Here is a 13,304-nt window from a genome sequence, read left to right as displayed (position 1 = left end):
CAAAAATGGAAAGTACGAGAAGTGCCAACTATTGAAGATTGGATCTACAAATTGCTGTATATGGCAGAGATGGACAAGATGACAAGAAAACTGAGAAATCTGGACTCAGGGCAGTTTAACACAGATTGGGAGAAGCTGAAACAATATTTGGAGAAGAAATGGGAGGTGGGAGGAAAACTGTGGCAGTTTGAGAACTACTGAAGTATAATAAAAGTATAATAGAGGGGGGTGACTTTACCGGGGGAGGAAGAGATAAATGTGAATTTATAAGCAGTTAGATTAACAGATTGATATATATATAGATATATATAGGTTAATAGATAGAACATTGATAGAAAATAATTAATGATAAGGTTTAAATATAAGGATTGAGTAACCAACAGTATTTTCTTTCTTTGATAAGATCTATATAATGCACCAAACTGAATATACAGAAGAGTCAAATTGATTGACTATGTGATGAGCTATATAGAATTACCATAAAAAGATAGAATGAGTAATATATAGAGAATAAGTCAAATTGTTTGATTTAAATGTAAGATTTTTATGGTTTATGATATATAGGTTTATGATATATAGAAATATTTAAAAATGGAAAATGGGATAAATTGTTTATCCAAGATGGAAACAAAGACTTACAGTTTGGGTATATAACAAGAAAAGTAGTTAAGGATGTACTGCTTAATATAATGGAGAATGTATATCTGTTTTAGATAGAGGAAATTAATAGAAGTAAGGGAAAAGGGACAAAGGGTGGGAAAGCTGTTGGAAGTCAACAAAAGGGGGGGAAAGGGAGGGGGTTAGAAATGAAAAATTTGGGAAAAATTGAATGTAAATGTAAAAATAACGGATTCTAACCCAATAAAAAAATTTTTCAAAAAAAAAAAAAGACATAATTGGGCCTGAAGACTGTGGCCGGTGTTGTCAGCCCTTTCTCAGCACTGTGGCATGGTTTCGTTTGGCCAGATCATCAATGATCACTATGATGCATGGAGCTATTCAGCATTACCCCTCAAATATCCAGACAAAGTCACAGATGCTTCACTGCAAGCTAAAGGATAGTTACCAGTGAGGTAGCCATGCCATTAGGCATTACATTTTGGCAGGGCTTTTTTTCTGGGCAAAGAGGTGGTGGAACTCAGTGGGTTGCCCTCGGAGAAAATGGTCACATGGCTGGTGGCCCCGCCCCCTGATCTCCAGACAGAGGGGAGTTGAGATTGCCCTCCGTGCCGCTGGAGCGGCGCGGAGGGCAATCTCAACTCCCCTCTGTCTGGAGATCAGGGGGCGGGGCCACCAGCCATGCGACCATTTTCAAGAGGTACCGGAACTCCGTTTCCCTGCGTTCCCGCTGAAAAAAAGCCCTGCATTTTGGGAACTACTAATTATGGCAGAGTGAGAAACAAACAGATCTTGCCCTTGGCGCACAAGGAATTCTTTGATGCAAACTTCCACTGAACTGAACAGGAGCTTAGCAAGAGGTTCACATTTAGATTGTCCACTTAAGTAGAGCTCAGTTTTGTTTTTTGGTTTCTTGTGTGTTTATTATTAATGAAGGGTTTTTTCCCATTTGCAATCTAACCACACCTAAATAAATAAGGGAGGAAATGTGTGGGTGGAGATACCTGTAAGTTTGTTCTGGTACCCCTGTGCGGTTGCTGTGAGGACAAAATAATAGGACGAGAACCAGGTATGTAGTCCTGAGCACTTTGGACGAAGGGTGTATGGGGTGCGAAGAAATGGATGGATGTGCAGCCTGTGAGCTTGGGGTGGATGATGGAGTGCCGAAGTCTAATCTCATGAGAATTCTGTCTCCACTAGTGAGATGGGCATGCATCCTAGGTTGTGGGTGGTACTGACACTGTCCTGCTGCTAATGATACTCCACTAGGTCTCCTCTCTTTTTCTGGGCAGCAAAACTGGCACGATGGCCTCCCTTCTGCAGTGCTGCCCCTTCCTGAGCCGTGACCCGACTATCTTCCTCCGCAAAGTTCGCCCCTGGCTGATCAGCAGTGCTGAGCGCTGCCCTGTGATGGTGGCCCGTACTCTCTCCTGCTCGGCTTCCCACCTGCAGCATGAAAAGGAGCCCTGCGGAGGAACTGGTGAGACCAAGGATGGATCTGAGAGACAAATGCCACCCCTCTAGCACTAGCTCTGGTGGGGTCGCTATGTTAGTCCATTGCAGGAAAAATAAAGAAGAAGCTAGTGTAACATTTAAGACTTACAGGATTACATTCCAGCACAAATTTACACACTTCTGGAAAAAGCTAATGGTGGAATAAAATTTGGCTAAAGACTCCTATTGATTCCTTCTGACAGAAATTCTTTGCTTGCTTGAGAAGACTCTTGAACTGTTCTTAAACACGGAGGGAAGACAAGTCAGCCCACTGTGGTCATTTTTTAAATTTAGCAAAATATGCCAACTCAGTCTTTAATGTGTTCTAGCAGAGAAAGGTTGGAGTCTAGGAGTCACCGCGCTTCAAAGTCCATTTGTGCAGCGATTTTTCCAAAATAGCTGCGAAGTTCAAGACAGTTAGATCTGAAAGTCTTTCTCCTGCATGCATGGCATGATAAGCTGGCCAGAGTTGCAAAGGAAATGCATTCTGTGCATGCACAGAGGCACCTTCTTTTATTATAACCCCATATATTCCACCACTGGCATTCAATTTGCATCCAGTTCAGCTAAGTAATGTAATAAAAGGGAGCTGGGGACTGTAGACAGGTGGGGGAAATTATACATGTGAATGCTATCCCCTCCACTCTCCCATTGTTCAAAGAGGAACTAGAACAGAAACATTCTCTCATACAGGTGAGTTTCCCATACATAGGAAGATATTTTTGTGGAGGACAACATTCAAACATGTGATTCCCTCCAGCGGCCCTCTGAAATGGTACAACCTTTGAATTCCATACCCTGTGATTTCCTCTGGAGGGATATGGCCTCAGTTCTCACCGAGGTGATCAACGTATGCGTGGGCTGTGCCATTTCAGATGGTGGTCAGGACGAGGCACATGACTGAACGCTCCTCCATAGAAATATGTCCCCTCCACAGAGAAAACTAGTGTATCAGAGAGAAGCCTGGGCTAGAAGTTCTAGAACCTCCTCCCAGACATGCTAGCTTTCTGTATGCAGAGATTTTTAAAGAATGTTTGGTCATGTTAGCCCAGAAGCAGGTTTACTCGCGGCCACGTCTCTCTGGCTGAACTATCCAAGGGACTGCTTGGGGTGACATCAAAAGGAGGCTCTACATGCCCCGCAGGGACTCGGCTGGTTGCTGGCCATCTGCAGTGCCCGAGGTGACCCAGGCAGCCCTGGCTGGATCTGGACCGAGCTCCTGCAGCACTGCCATAGGGCTTAGCTGGGGCCCAGAAGCATTGGCAGTGCAGGAGAGGCAGAGAGGCACCTTGCCTGGGGCAACAAAACACCCTGTGCCAGCCTAGGCTTGCCACCCCAGTGAGTACAAGGCCTAAAACCAGTCACGAGGCTGGCGAATGTTAGTAATGGACGTGGAGCCCAGGGTGCTTGGGGGGTTTCTCCAGCTCTGGGAAAAGGTGAACTCCAAAAGGGCAGGAATGGGCTGGCCCAGCCCTCAACGGGCCGCCACTCAGGCAGGCCACCGGGTCCAGGAGCCAGCGGAGCCTGAGGTGCTTGGCTAGAACCTGTGGGAACAGGGGTAACTGCTGTAGGGCCTCCTGGACCATTGTTGCCAACTTCGGGTTGGGAGATTCCTGGAGATTAGGGGGTGGAGCCTGGGGAGGGGGGGTTGGGGAGAGGAGGGACCTTAGTGGGATAAAATGTCAGCAAGTCCACCCTCCAAAGCTGCAGGGGAACCAATCCCTGTGTTCTTAGAAAAATGTAGTTCTGGGAGATCACCAGGCTGTGCCTGGAGGTTGGCAACCCTCTTTACCAGCATCTCTCCAGCCTGGGCCTGAGAGGCACTGCAGGGAGTGCTGGACTCAGCTGGCTCCAGGGCTGTGCTAACATCCCATCTGTCCCCTCCTAAAGGGCTAGATTATGGGGGCTGCATGACAAGACCCCCAGATTCTTCCTCTCTCTTTCTTCCGCTGCAGGCCCCGTGTCTCTTCCTGCCACCCAGTGCCCCTTCATGGAGTCTGAGCGCCAGGGTGGGCAGAAGTCCTTTGTGCAAGAGGCCAAACCCGAGCTGCAAGAGGACATCAGACCTTTCAAGTCAGGTACAGGGTGAAGCCTGGGCCACCAGGGTAGTGAGGGGAAGGGAGGCAGCGTCCCAAGCCTTCCTCCATCGCCTGCACTCTTCCTCTACTCTCCAGGTATGCTGAGCTCTTTACTCCGTGAGGTGCAAACCAGCCTCAGGAGGAAATTGCTGGACTCTGAGGAAGTGACACACCTCCTTCGGGACAACATGCCAGGTGGGTGGAAATGGTTGCCAACTGTAGCTGGTGGCTGGGGACACCAGTGGTCTATATCCTCCACTCCTAGCAGGGAGGCAGACGAAATTCAAAAGCGAGTATGAGGTCAGTCACTGGAGATAAGCGCGCTAATGATGAGAGGGGAGAGGCACCATATGCCCATGAATTTACAGGTAAGGACCTTTTACCTAAGGACAAAAATGAAGCAACCAGGATACATACATCGTAGATTCCAGTGTCTTTACGCGAATGCAGAGTATGGGAAACCAACAGGAGGAACTTAATATAAGAAGGGTGAACTAATAGGCATTACTGACATTTGATGGGATGAGACTCACAGCTGTAATATAAGGGGTACAACTCGTTTGAAAAGAATAGACCGAAACAGAAGAGGGAGAAGTCAAGGAAATATATACCTGTGAGGAAATCTTTGAATCTGGGCATGGAAGGCCAGTTGAGAGCTTCTAGGTAAAAATAAAAGGGGAAAGAAACAGGTGTTGCTAACAGGTGGATTTGTAACTGGTCAACAGATCACACCCAAAGAGTGCTTGTAGATGGTTCCTCATCCTCTTGGAGAGGAGAAACAAGCAGAGCATCTCAGGGATCTGTCCTGAGCCCTGTGTTGTTCGACATCTTTCTAAATGATCTGGAGGAAGGAATTAAGCTACGCAGTCCACCATGGCAGAGAAATCCATTGCAGATGTTATGTATTGCTTGAGTAGGAACGAAGGCTCCTGAGGCCTACAAGACTATTGGTCTTTTGTGCCGGTAATGGCCAATCATAACTGTTGCCTTATAGGCCAATCACTGTGCTGCCAATAGTTACTTTGTATATAGTTCATGCAAATGAAGGATTCTAGCTGCTTACCTTATTGGTTGTTGTTAAAAGTGGGTGTGGTTTCTCTAAGTATAAATTAGTTACTGTTGAGCCTGTCTTCTGTCTGTCTGTTTCCAGCTTCCAATAAAGATGTTTACTATAATAAAGAGCTGTTAATCACAATATAAGAGCCCCGTGGCGCAGAGTGGTAAGTGGCAGTACTGCAGCCCAAGCTCTGCTCACGACCTGAGTTCAATCCCAGCGGAAGCTGGGTTCAGGTAGCCGGCTCAAGGTTGACCCATCCTTCCGAAGTCGGTAAAAAGAGTACCCAGTTTCCTGGGGGTAAAGTGTAGATGACTGGGGAAGGCAATGGCAAACCACCCCATAAAAAGTGTGCCAAGAAAACGTCGTGATGCAACATCCCTCCATGGGTCAGTAATGACTCAGTGCTTGCACAGGGTCTACCTTTACCTTTACCTAATCACAATATATAATAGCAGATGTAAGCCAGCCCTCTATTACGCCCCTGCAGGGAGCTCCGTGTTCGACTACGATGAGTTTTTCAAGGCAAAGATACTGGAGAAGAAGCAGGACCACACCTACCGGATCTTCAAAACCGTGAATCGCCAGGCGGGTGCATATCCCTTCGCTGAGGACTATTCTGACACCAAAAATGAAGCACGAAAGGTGTCTGTCTGGTGCAGCAACGACTACTTGGGCATGAGCCGCCACCCTCGAGTGCTGGCAGCCATACGGTGAGAGGCTGTGCCCCTGCATTCTCCACTCAGCGTGGCAGAGGGGCTAGCATGTCAGACTAAGGCCTGGGAAAGCCGAGTTCAAATGCTCATCAAGTCTCATGAATTTCCCAGGGTGACTTTGGGCCGGTTGCTCTCTCAGCCTCGCCTACCTGAGAGAATTGTGGTGGGTTGGGGAGAACAGTATAGGCTGTCCTGGCTCTTTGGCGTAGGGGCATAATGAAAGTGTGGTAAACTGCTTGCACATTCCTCATCTGAAATGGTTACAAGTTTAGGCTGGCCCACAGCTGAATCTCACCAATGAAGCAGAAAGAATTTACCACTGAGGTAAATTTTCCCTTAACACTATCTAATCAGAGGTAACTGTGGGGTGGACAAAGGAGTTACATGTGGAGAGTGAAGCTTTCCCCCAAATCCTCCTGTAATGCAAGCCTTTGCTGCCCGCCAGTTGTCCTTTCTCCGCTCTTCTGTTGGCATTTCTCAATCCTGATGCCCTCCCCCTTCATTCCACTGTCCCGAGGGACTCTCATTCTCCTCTTTTGTCCCAGGGAGACCCTAGATCTTCATGGAGCTGGTGCTGGAGGCACCAGGAATATTTCTGGCACCAGCCAGTTTCATGTGGAACTAGAGCAGGAGCTGGCCAGCCTGCACAAAAAAGACGCTGCCCTGCTTTTCTCCTCTTGTTTTGTGGCCAACGACTCCACTCTCTTCACTCTGGCCCGCATGATGCCAGGTAATGAATTCCAAGAAAATGCTGCGGGTTAGGCCACAGGGCCTGGCAGGGATCCAAGGGAGTCAGAACACGGGCAAGGTATTCTTCTTAGATTCCTTTGTGTCCTGCAGGGTGCGAGATCTACTCGGATGCTGGGAATCACGCCTCCATGATCCAGGGCATCCGAAACAGCGGCGTGCCTAAGTATGTCTTCCAGCACAACGATCCCAGGCACCTGGAGGAGCTCCTGAGCCAGGCTGAGCCCAGCACCCCGAAGATCGTGGCCTTTGAGACTGTGCACTCCATGGACGGTAACTGCCTCTTCTTTTCTCCTGCACAGCTCTTCTTTTCTGCATAGCTCTTCTTTTCTCCTGCAGAGCCTGCTACACGGCTCTGGGGCTGGGTCTTGGTGGCCCCTGGTGTGACTGCTTTGGGGGCAGCAGATGCCTGCAAGGACAGCTCCTCCGTCCCTGCTGGGTCTGAGTCTGAGACTGCTACCCCACAATGGCATCATCAGGGGAAGGAAGAGTAGGAAACAAAACTCATGTTCTCGGGAAAACCAGAATGGCTTAAAACACTGCACAAGCTTTCAAGCTCACCAGAACCACCACCCCCCTTAGGCAGAGGCTGCAAAAATTGACAAACGGAGGAGAGAGAAAAGCAACATTTCCAAGTCTAGATCTTGCCCCCGTCTTGTCAGCCATTGATGCGAGATGCTCGGCGTAATCACAGTATGATGAGAGCAGGTGTTCGATTTCAGCACTTGTGTTCTTGGGGGAAGCAAACCACCGAGGGCCATGGCATTTGAAGAAAGCAGAGTGCAGCAAGGTCCAAACATCACTCAAAAGCCTGTGAGAGAAGCACAGTTCTGCCTGCAGGCTGAGAGCAGGTGGAATCACTGGACAGAAACTGGATGAAAACAAAGTCAATTAACAGGCAAAAGAGGAGACCCAAAGCAGCCGGAAGAGGGTGGGTGGCAGCTGCAGTGTGTGGGAGAGTGGGCTGGGATGTGCAAACAGCCCTGGAGCAAATCAAACCGAATCTGCGCTAGACAGATCAGTGCCCCACCCAGAGCGGTGAACAAGTTAGTATTATTATCCCCACAGTGCAGCTGGGGCTGAGAGGAATGGCTTCCCAAGGCCACCTTCTGAGCTCACGGCAGTAGAGGGGTTCGAACCAGTAGAGTGCTGATTTGCAGCCGAACCACTTAACCACTGTGCTACAGCAGCAGTAATGTGGGGTCTGATTGGCTGAAGCTTGGACAGCAGCAACAATGATGATACCGGGTGTGGCCTTGCTCAGGCATGCCTGCAACCCAGGCCAGCATTTGAGCCAGGCAGCCCCTGCAAAAGTGCCAGTGCTGCAGCGGCTCAGCTTGCTCCTAGACAGGGCAGGGGTTCATTGGAAACTTTCCCACAAAGTTCAAGGGCCAGCCCACCCATAGTGGATCACAGAGGAGTAGAGTAGGTGAGCAGGGGTAAAGAAGGGTTGTGGAGTGACCCAGAGACTCCTGGAGGCAGCAAGTTCCAGCTGACTAGGAAGGAACAGGGTGGGGGGGGGCAAAGGGTGCTGCACCAGAGCTGGGAATGTCATGAGATCGGACATGTGGCAATGGGAAGAGATGGGGAAACGAAGAGGTGCAAACTCAGTTTTATCTTTGGCTACTAGCCTTGCATTAGCCTAGTAGTGCCTAGCTAGGGCCTGCGATCTTCATGCTGTATTCTGGTGGGGACCCACAGGTGCCATCTGCCCCCTGGAAGAAATGTGTGACGTGGCGCACCGCTATGGAGCCATTACCTTCGTGGACGAGGTCCATGCCGTGGGACTCTATGGGGCCAATGGGGCCGGCGTTGGTGAACGTGACAAAGTAATGGGCAAGATAGACATTGTCTCTGGCACCCTGGGTGAGTTTGGACAAGCGGAGGGCTGTTAAAGGGAGGGAAGAGACGCACAAGAGGGGGCAACAGCTGGCTGCCAGCGGCCTGGAGAAGGTTAAGGTATGCCAAAAAGGGACGCACCACAGGTGCAATGTGCTGAGATTCTTCCCAGCCACACAAACCCGGTTCTCCAGATTAGAGTCCCGTCGCTCTTAACCAATACACCAAACTGGCTCTCACTCTGCTTACCCCTTCGCCTTCCTCTAGACTGAATTCTACAACGAGACCTTGCAAACATCCTGATTTCTAATTTATACAGATTGCAGTTTATTTGGTATTGGCAAAGAATCTGGATTGCTTGGACACAGATTTTGGTTTAAACTAAGGAACGCACACAGCTTTTGCTCCAGGCGTATCTGTAGAAATGCTGAACCCTGCTTTCTTCCCCACCCCACAGGAAAGGCTTTTGGCTGCGTGGGGGGCTACGTGGCCAGCACGGCTTCCCTGATCGACACGGTGCGCTCCTACGCAGCCGGCTTTATCTTCACCACTGCCCTGCCCCCCATGGTGCTGGCGGGGGCCCTGGCATCCGTCCGGATCCTGAAGAGCCCTGAGGGGCAGATGCTGCGCCGCGCCCACCAGCGCAACGTTAAACACATGCGCCAACTGCTCATGGATGCGGGGCTGCCCGTGATCAGCTGCCCCAGCCACATCATTCCCATCCGGGTATGGACCCCCCTAGGAGGGTCCCTGTTGGTAGTCGGGGGAAGCGTTCCGAGGAAGTCAGTGCAATGACCCCCCTACAGCCTTAAGTGACGGGATGTAACAGTGTTCACTTGGGTTGGATCAGGCCTGAGACTTACTGCAACAGGAGTGGGGAAAGAGGGGGGGGGGGCTTTGGCTTCTTTTTTGCAGCAGTGTGTGGTTTTCTCCTTGCCAGGTTGGAGATGCAGCCTTAAACACAAGCCTCTGTGACCTGCTTCTGTCCAAGCACAACATCTACGTCCAAGCCATCAACTACCCAACTGTGCCCCGGGGGCAAGAGCTGCTGCGACTGGCCCCCTCCCCTCACCACACCCCAGACATGATGAACTGCTTTGTGGGTGAGTCAACAGCACAGACACATAACAACAACAACTTATATACCGCCCTTCAGGATAACACCCACTCAGAACGGTTTACAAAGTATGCCATTATTATCCCCACAACAAAACACCCTGTGAGGTGGGTGGGGCTGAGAGAGCTCTGAGAGAGCTGTGACTGACCCAAAGTCACCCAGATGGTTTCAAGCGGAGGAGTAGGGAATCAAACCCGGTTCTCCAGATTAGAGTCCCACACTCTTAACCACTACGCCAGACTGGGTCTCACAGACACAAACACATACAGGGTCCAGGTTCACAGCCAACCTGAAACAAACAGCCGTCTTCAGTCCTATGTGCACAAATGATGGTAAGCACAGGACTGGAGTGATCACACAGGATTGGAGTCTTCACAAGATTCACATACTTTGGGATGGGGGGGAGGGCAAAAGGACCGACCGGGCTTTGCCTCTTTTGTTTTTCTTAAATCACCCTGCAGAAAACAATGGGGCTATAGCTAAGCGATGCTGGCAATGTGTCCACCAGACAAGCAGTCTAGAGACTGGGTCGAACGGAGAAGATGCCACAGTTGTGGCTACCCGTTTTTAGCCCTCCTTTCCTCTAGAAAGGCCAATGCGGCTTATGTGGTTCCTCCCTCCCATTTAGTCCTCACAATCATGCTGTGAGGAAGGTAAGAAGGAGCCCAAGTGGTCCAAAGGCACTCCGTGAACTTCATGTCCAACCCAAGTGGGGATTTGAACCTGGGTCATCTTCCAGGTACTGTCTCTAACCACTACCCCACACTGCCCCTATTGGGTTAAAGCTGGCAGCCAGAGCCCCAGTTTCGTCTATGGCTTCAAGAGGGAGTTAAACTGGGATGACCTTATGCTTGGGCCAGAGAGGCAGGTCAGGTCTGTTGGGGAGGAGGCGGCCAACGGGTCGAGATTAAATCAAGAGTTTTCAGCTAAACATTAGGAAGAACTTCCTGACAGTTAGAGCGGTACCTCAGTGGAACAGGCTTCCTCGGGAGGTGGTGGGCTGTCCTCCTTTGGAGGTTTTGAAGCAGAAGTTAGATGGCCATCTGGCAGCAATGCTGATTCTGTGAACCTGGGCAGATCATGAGAGGGAGGGCAGGAAGGGACACACCAATGCTTAGTTCTCGTGGCCCCTTCTTACATGCCCAGGGTAAGGCCGATCACCACCTTGGGGTCAGGTAGCAATTTCCCTCAGGTCAGTTTGGCCAGGGATCCTGACACTGTTTTGCTATTTTCTGGGCATGGAGCAAGGGTCACTGGGTATGTGTGTATGTGTGTGGGGGCGGGGTTGTTGTGAATTTCTTGCATTGTGCAGGGGGTTGGACTAGATGACCCTGTAGGTCCCTTCCAATCCTATGATTCTAAGATGAAAAGATTTTATTCCCAGGGTGGCAAGTTCTGAATGTTACAAGTTCAAGAAAAGCTGGCTTGCAATCTGTATGTAATATGCAGATTAGGAAATGTTCTCTATTTCTCTTAATTAAAAAAAAATATATTGAAAGGGATCCACACTCTTGCTTCGCTAATCATGGGGGAAGCAAGCCACTCACAGAGCACTAAAACTCTTGATATCTGGAACGCTGATTCAGCAACTTTTGTGACTTTGGAGATTTCAGCGGGCCTTGCCCACGACATTCAGGCAGGCCAGCGCTTGCCAAGTCGCCCACCGTAGGTCAGTATCAATTTGATATCAAAAATATCGCTGTCCGGGGTCTGGGTCCCAGCCCCCAGACTTGGTAGGAGGGAACAGCAGGTCAGCCGGGCTGACGGGCAAACAGAGGGGGCAGCCAGCAGACAGCAGGTCAACTGGTCAGCCAGCTGACAGCAGGTCAACAAGAGGGGGCAGCTGGGGGACAGCAGGTCAACCCCTCCCACAGGCAAATGGAGCCAGAACCTGCCGGTGCCAGGGGCAAGGGGCAAAAGCCCAGGGCCTCAGGAGGCAGGGGGAGACAGAGAGAGGCCAGCGAGTCTCACTCCCCTAGGGAGGGAAAGGGGGCTAGGCAAGGCGGAAGGGGGCAAGGGCAGAGGGATTGGAAGCCCAGCAGTCATCCACCCAAAGACCTTACCTGAGGAGGAGAAGCAGCAGCAGCCCCAACAACCCAAAGCCACGCCCCAGCTAGAGAATAGTAGCCTGGCCCAGGAGTTGCCAAAAGCCAAGCCACTCCAGGTGGGGCTATTGGAGGCACTCTGCAGGAAGCCCTGGGCAACCAGCCAAGGAGCCGCAGCTGGACCCACCTTCAGCCATCAGCTCAGCCAGGGAGGCCAGGCTGCTAGCCAGGGGACTGCAGCTGGACATGCCTTCAGCAATCAGCCAAGGCAGGGAGGCTGGGCAGCCAGAGAACAAGGCACAGCTGGTGCTGGTCAGTGGGGCCAGATCAGCTACCCCAGCGGCAACTGCTTGGTGCAGCCAAAGGCCAGGCTGGAAGAGGGGTGGGGCAGTAGAAGGAAGCCCTATAAAAGCTGGCTGGGAAGAGCCCTGTGGTGGTGGGTGTGAGTGAGGAGTGATGATGTGGAGTGAGAGCAGTAAGATGCAAGGGTGGAGGCTTGGAGGAGAGTCCTGGAAGGAGGAGATGAAGGAGGATGCAGAGGGTAAGCAGGCCAGGTTGAGCAGGCCAGCGAGTGGACTGAGAGGGAGTCTGGGTGAGGTATACCGCCCCTCCTTCCACAGAGCAGGGTCCTGCAGATTCCCTGGCCCCCCTGTGACGTCAGGAGCAGACCGCTCAATGCCACGCCCAGCGGCAGCGGCGGCAAGCCCTGACAATCGCGCCCCCCCCCCTTACAAGTACAGTGACTTGCTGTGGCTGGCCAGGGGGGTGTTGGGGCTAAAGTTTCAGAGTAGGGTCTGGGAGACACAAGTTTGAATCCCTGCTCTGCCGTGGAAGCTCTCTAGGTGACCTTGGGCCAGTCACTCATACTCATGAGCCAACCCTCGAGGGTTGTTGTGAGCATCAAACAATGTGAGCCACTTAGGTGCTCATTGAAGATGAAGGTGAGGTGCACATTACGTAAGCAAAGTATGAGCAGGTGGGCCTTCCTTGGCCTTGATTGCAAGGTTACTTTTGGAGGCTTGAAGGACTAGCAACTTGCTTTTTTGTTATTAAAAAAGGTAGCTGAATTTTACAAGAAGCAAACTCTGCAAACAATGCCTCATTCTTCTCCTCAAAAGAAAACCCCTCTGGGTTTCTCATCACTTTTATTTCAGTACATTTTTGAGGCTTGCCTCTCTTCTCCCACCCTGGATTTTCACAGGGCCAAGGAGGCAATGCAACTGCTTGGGAGGGGCACCCACTTGGATTCCTAGGTGGGTTCAAATGCAGACAGAAGCTCAAAAGACTGCCCTGAAAATGCCACCTTACCAGTTGCCTCTCTCCTGTCTCTCTCCAGAAAAGCTGTTGGCAGCCTGGGGTGAAGTGGGCCTGCCTCGGGAGGACCCGGCCTCCCCCAAGTGCAACTTCTGCCACCACCCAGTCCATTTCGCCCTCATGAGTGAGTGGGAGCAGGATTACTTCGGCAACATGAGGCCCCAGTACATCACACTTTCTGCCTGAGGAGCAAGCTGGGACAGCCACAACAGGAAGAGAGGCGTTGCCAAGTTGGGGCAGGCAGGGTGGGGTGGGAGAACATAATAAAGCTCAACAACTGGG

At 50.9% G+C, this 13,304-nt stretch overlaps 1 protein-coding gene across 2 annotated transcripts in view; it reads left to right on the top strand.

Moving 5' to 3' along the window:
* The window catches only part of ALAS2 (5'-aminolevulinate synthase 2), a 20,790-nt gene extending 7,486 nt beyond the window's left edge, over positions 1-13,304 (top strand). The window contains exons 3-12 of one of the 2 annotated variants that reach the window (XM_055003274.1): positions 1,888-2,098; positions 4,068-4,190; positions 4,287-4,385; positions 5,735-5,957; positions 6,506-6,690; positions 6,801-6,980; positions 8,409-8,573; positions 9,004-9,272; positions 9,487-9,649; positions 13,045-13,304. In XM_055003274.1, coding sequence (XP_054859249.1) covers positions 1,888-2,098; positions 4,068-4,190; positions 4,287-4,385; positions 5,735-5,957; positions 6,506-6,690; positions 6,801-6,980; positions 8,409-8,573; positions 9,004-9,272; positions 9,487-9,649; positions 13,045-13,208 — 1,782 coding nt within the window. In that variant the 3' untranslated portion in view covers positions 13,209-13,304. The remainder of the gene's footprint in view (positions 1-1,887; positions 2,099-4,067; positions 4,191-4,286; positions 4,386-5,734; positions 5,958-6,505; positions 6,691-6,800; positions 6,981-8,408; positions 8,574-9,003; positions 9,273-9,486; positions 9,650-13,044) is intronic. The other variant, XM_055003275.1, reaches the window with a different exon arrangement.

The sequence above is a fragment of the Eublepharis macularius genome, chromosome 19 (genome assembly GCF_028583425.1).
Source record: "Eublepharis macularius isolate TG4126 chromosome 19, MPM_Emac_v1.0, whole genome shotgun sequence".
Classification (NCBI taxonomy): Eukaryota; Metazoa; Chordata; class Lepidosauria; order Squamata; family Eublepharidae; genus Eublepharis; species Eublepharis macularius.
The sequence above is the reverse complement of the archived record's forward strand: the minus strand, read 5'-3'. Positions and strand labels throughout refer to the sequence as shown.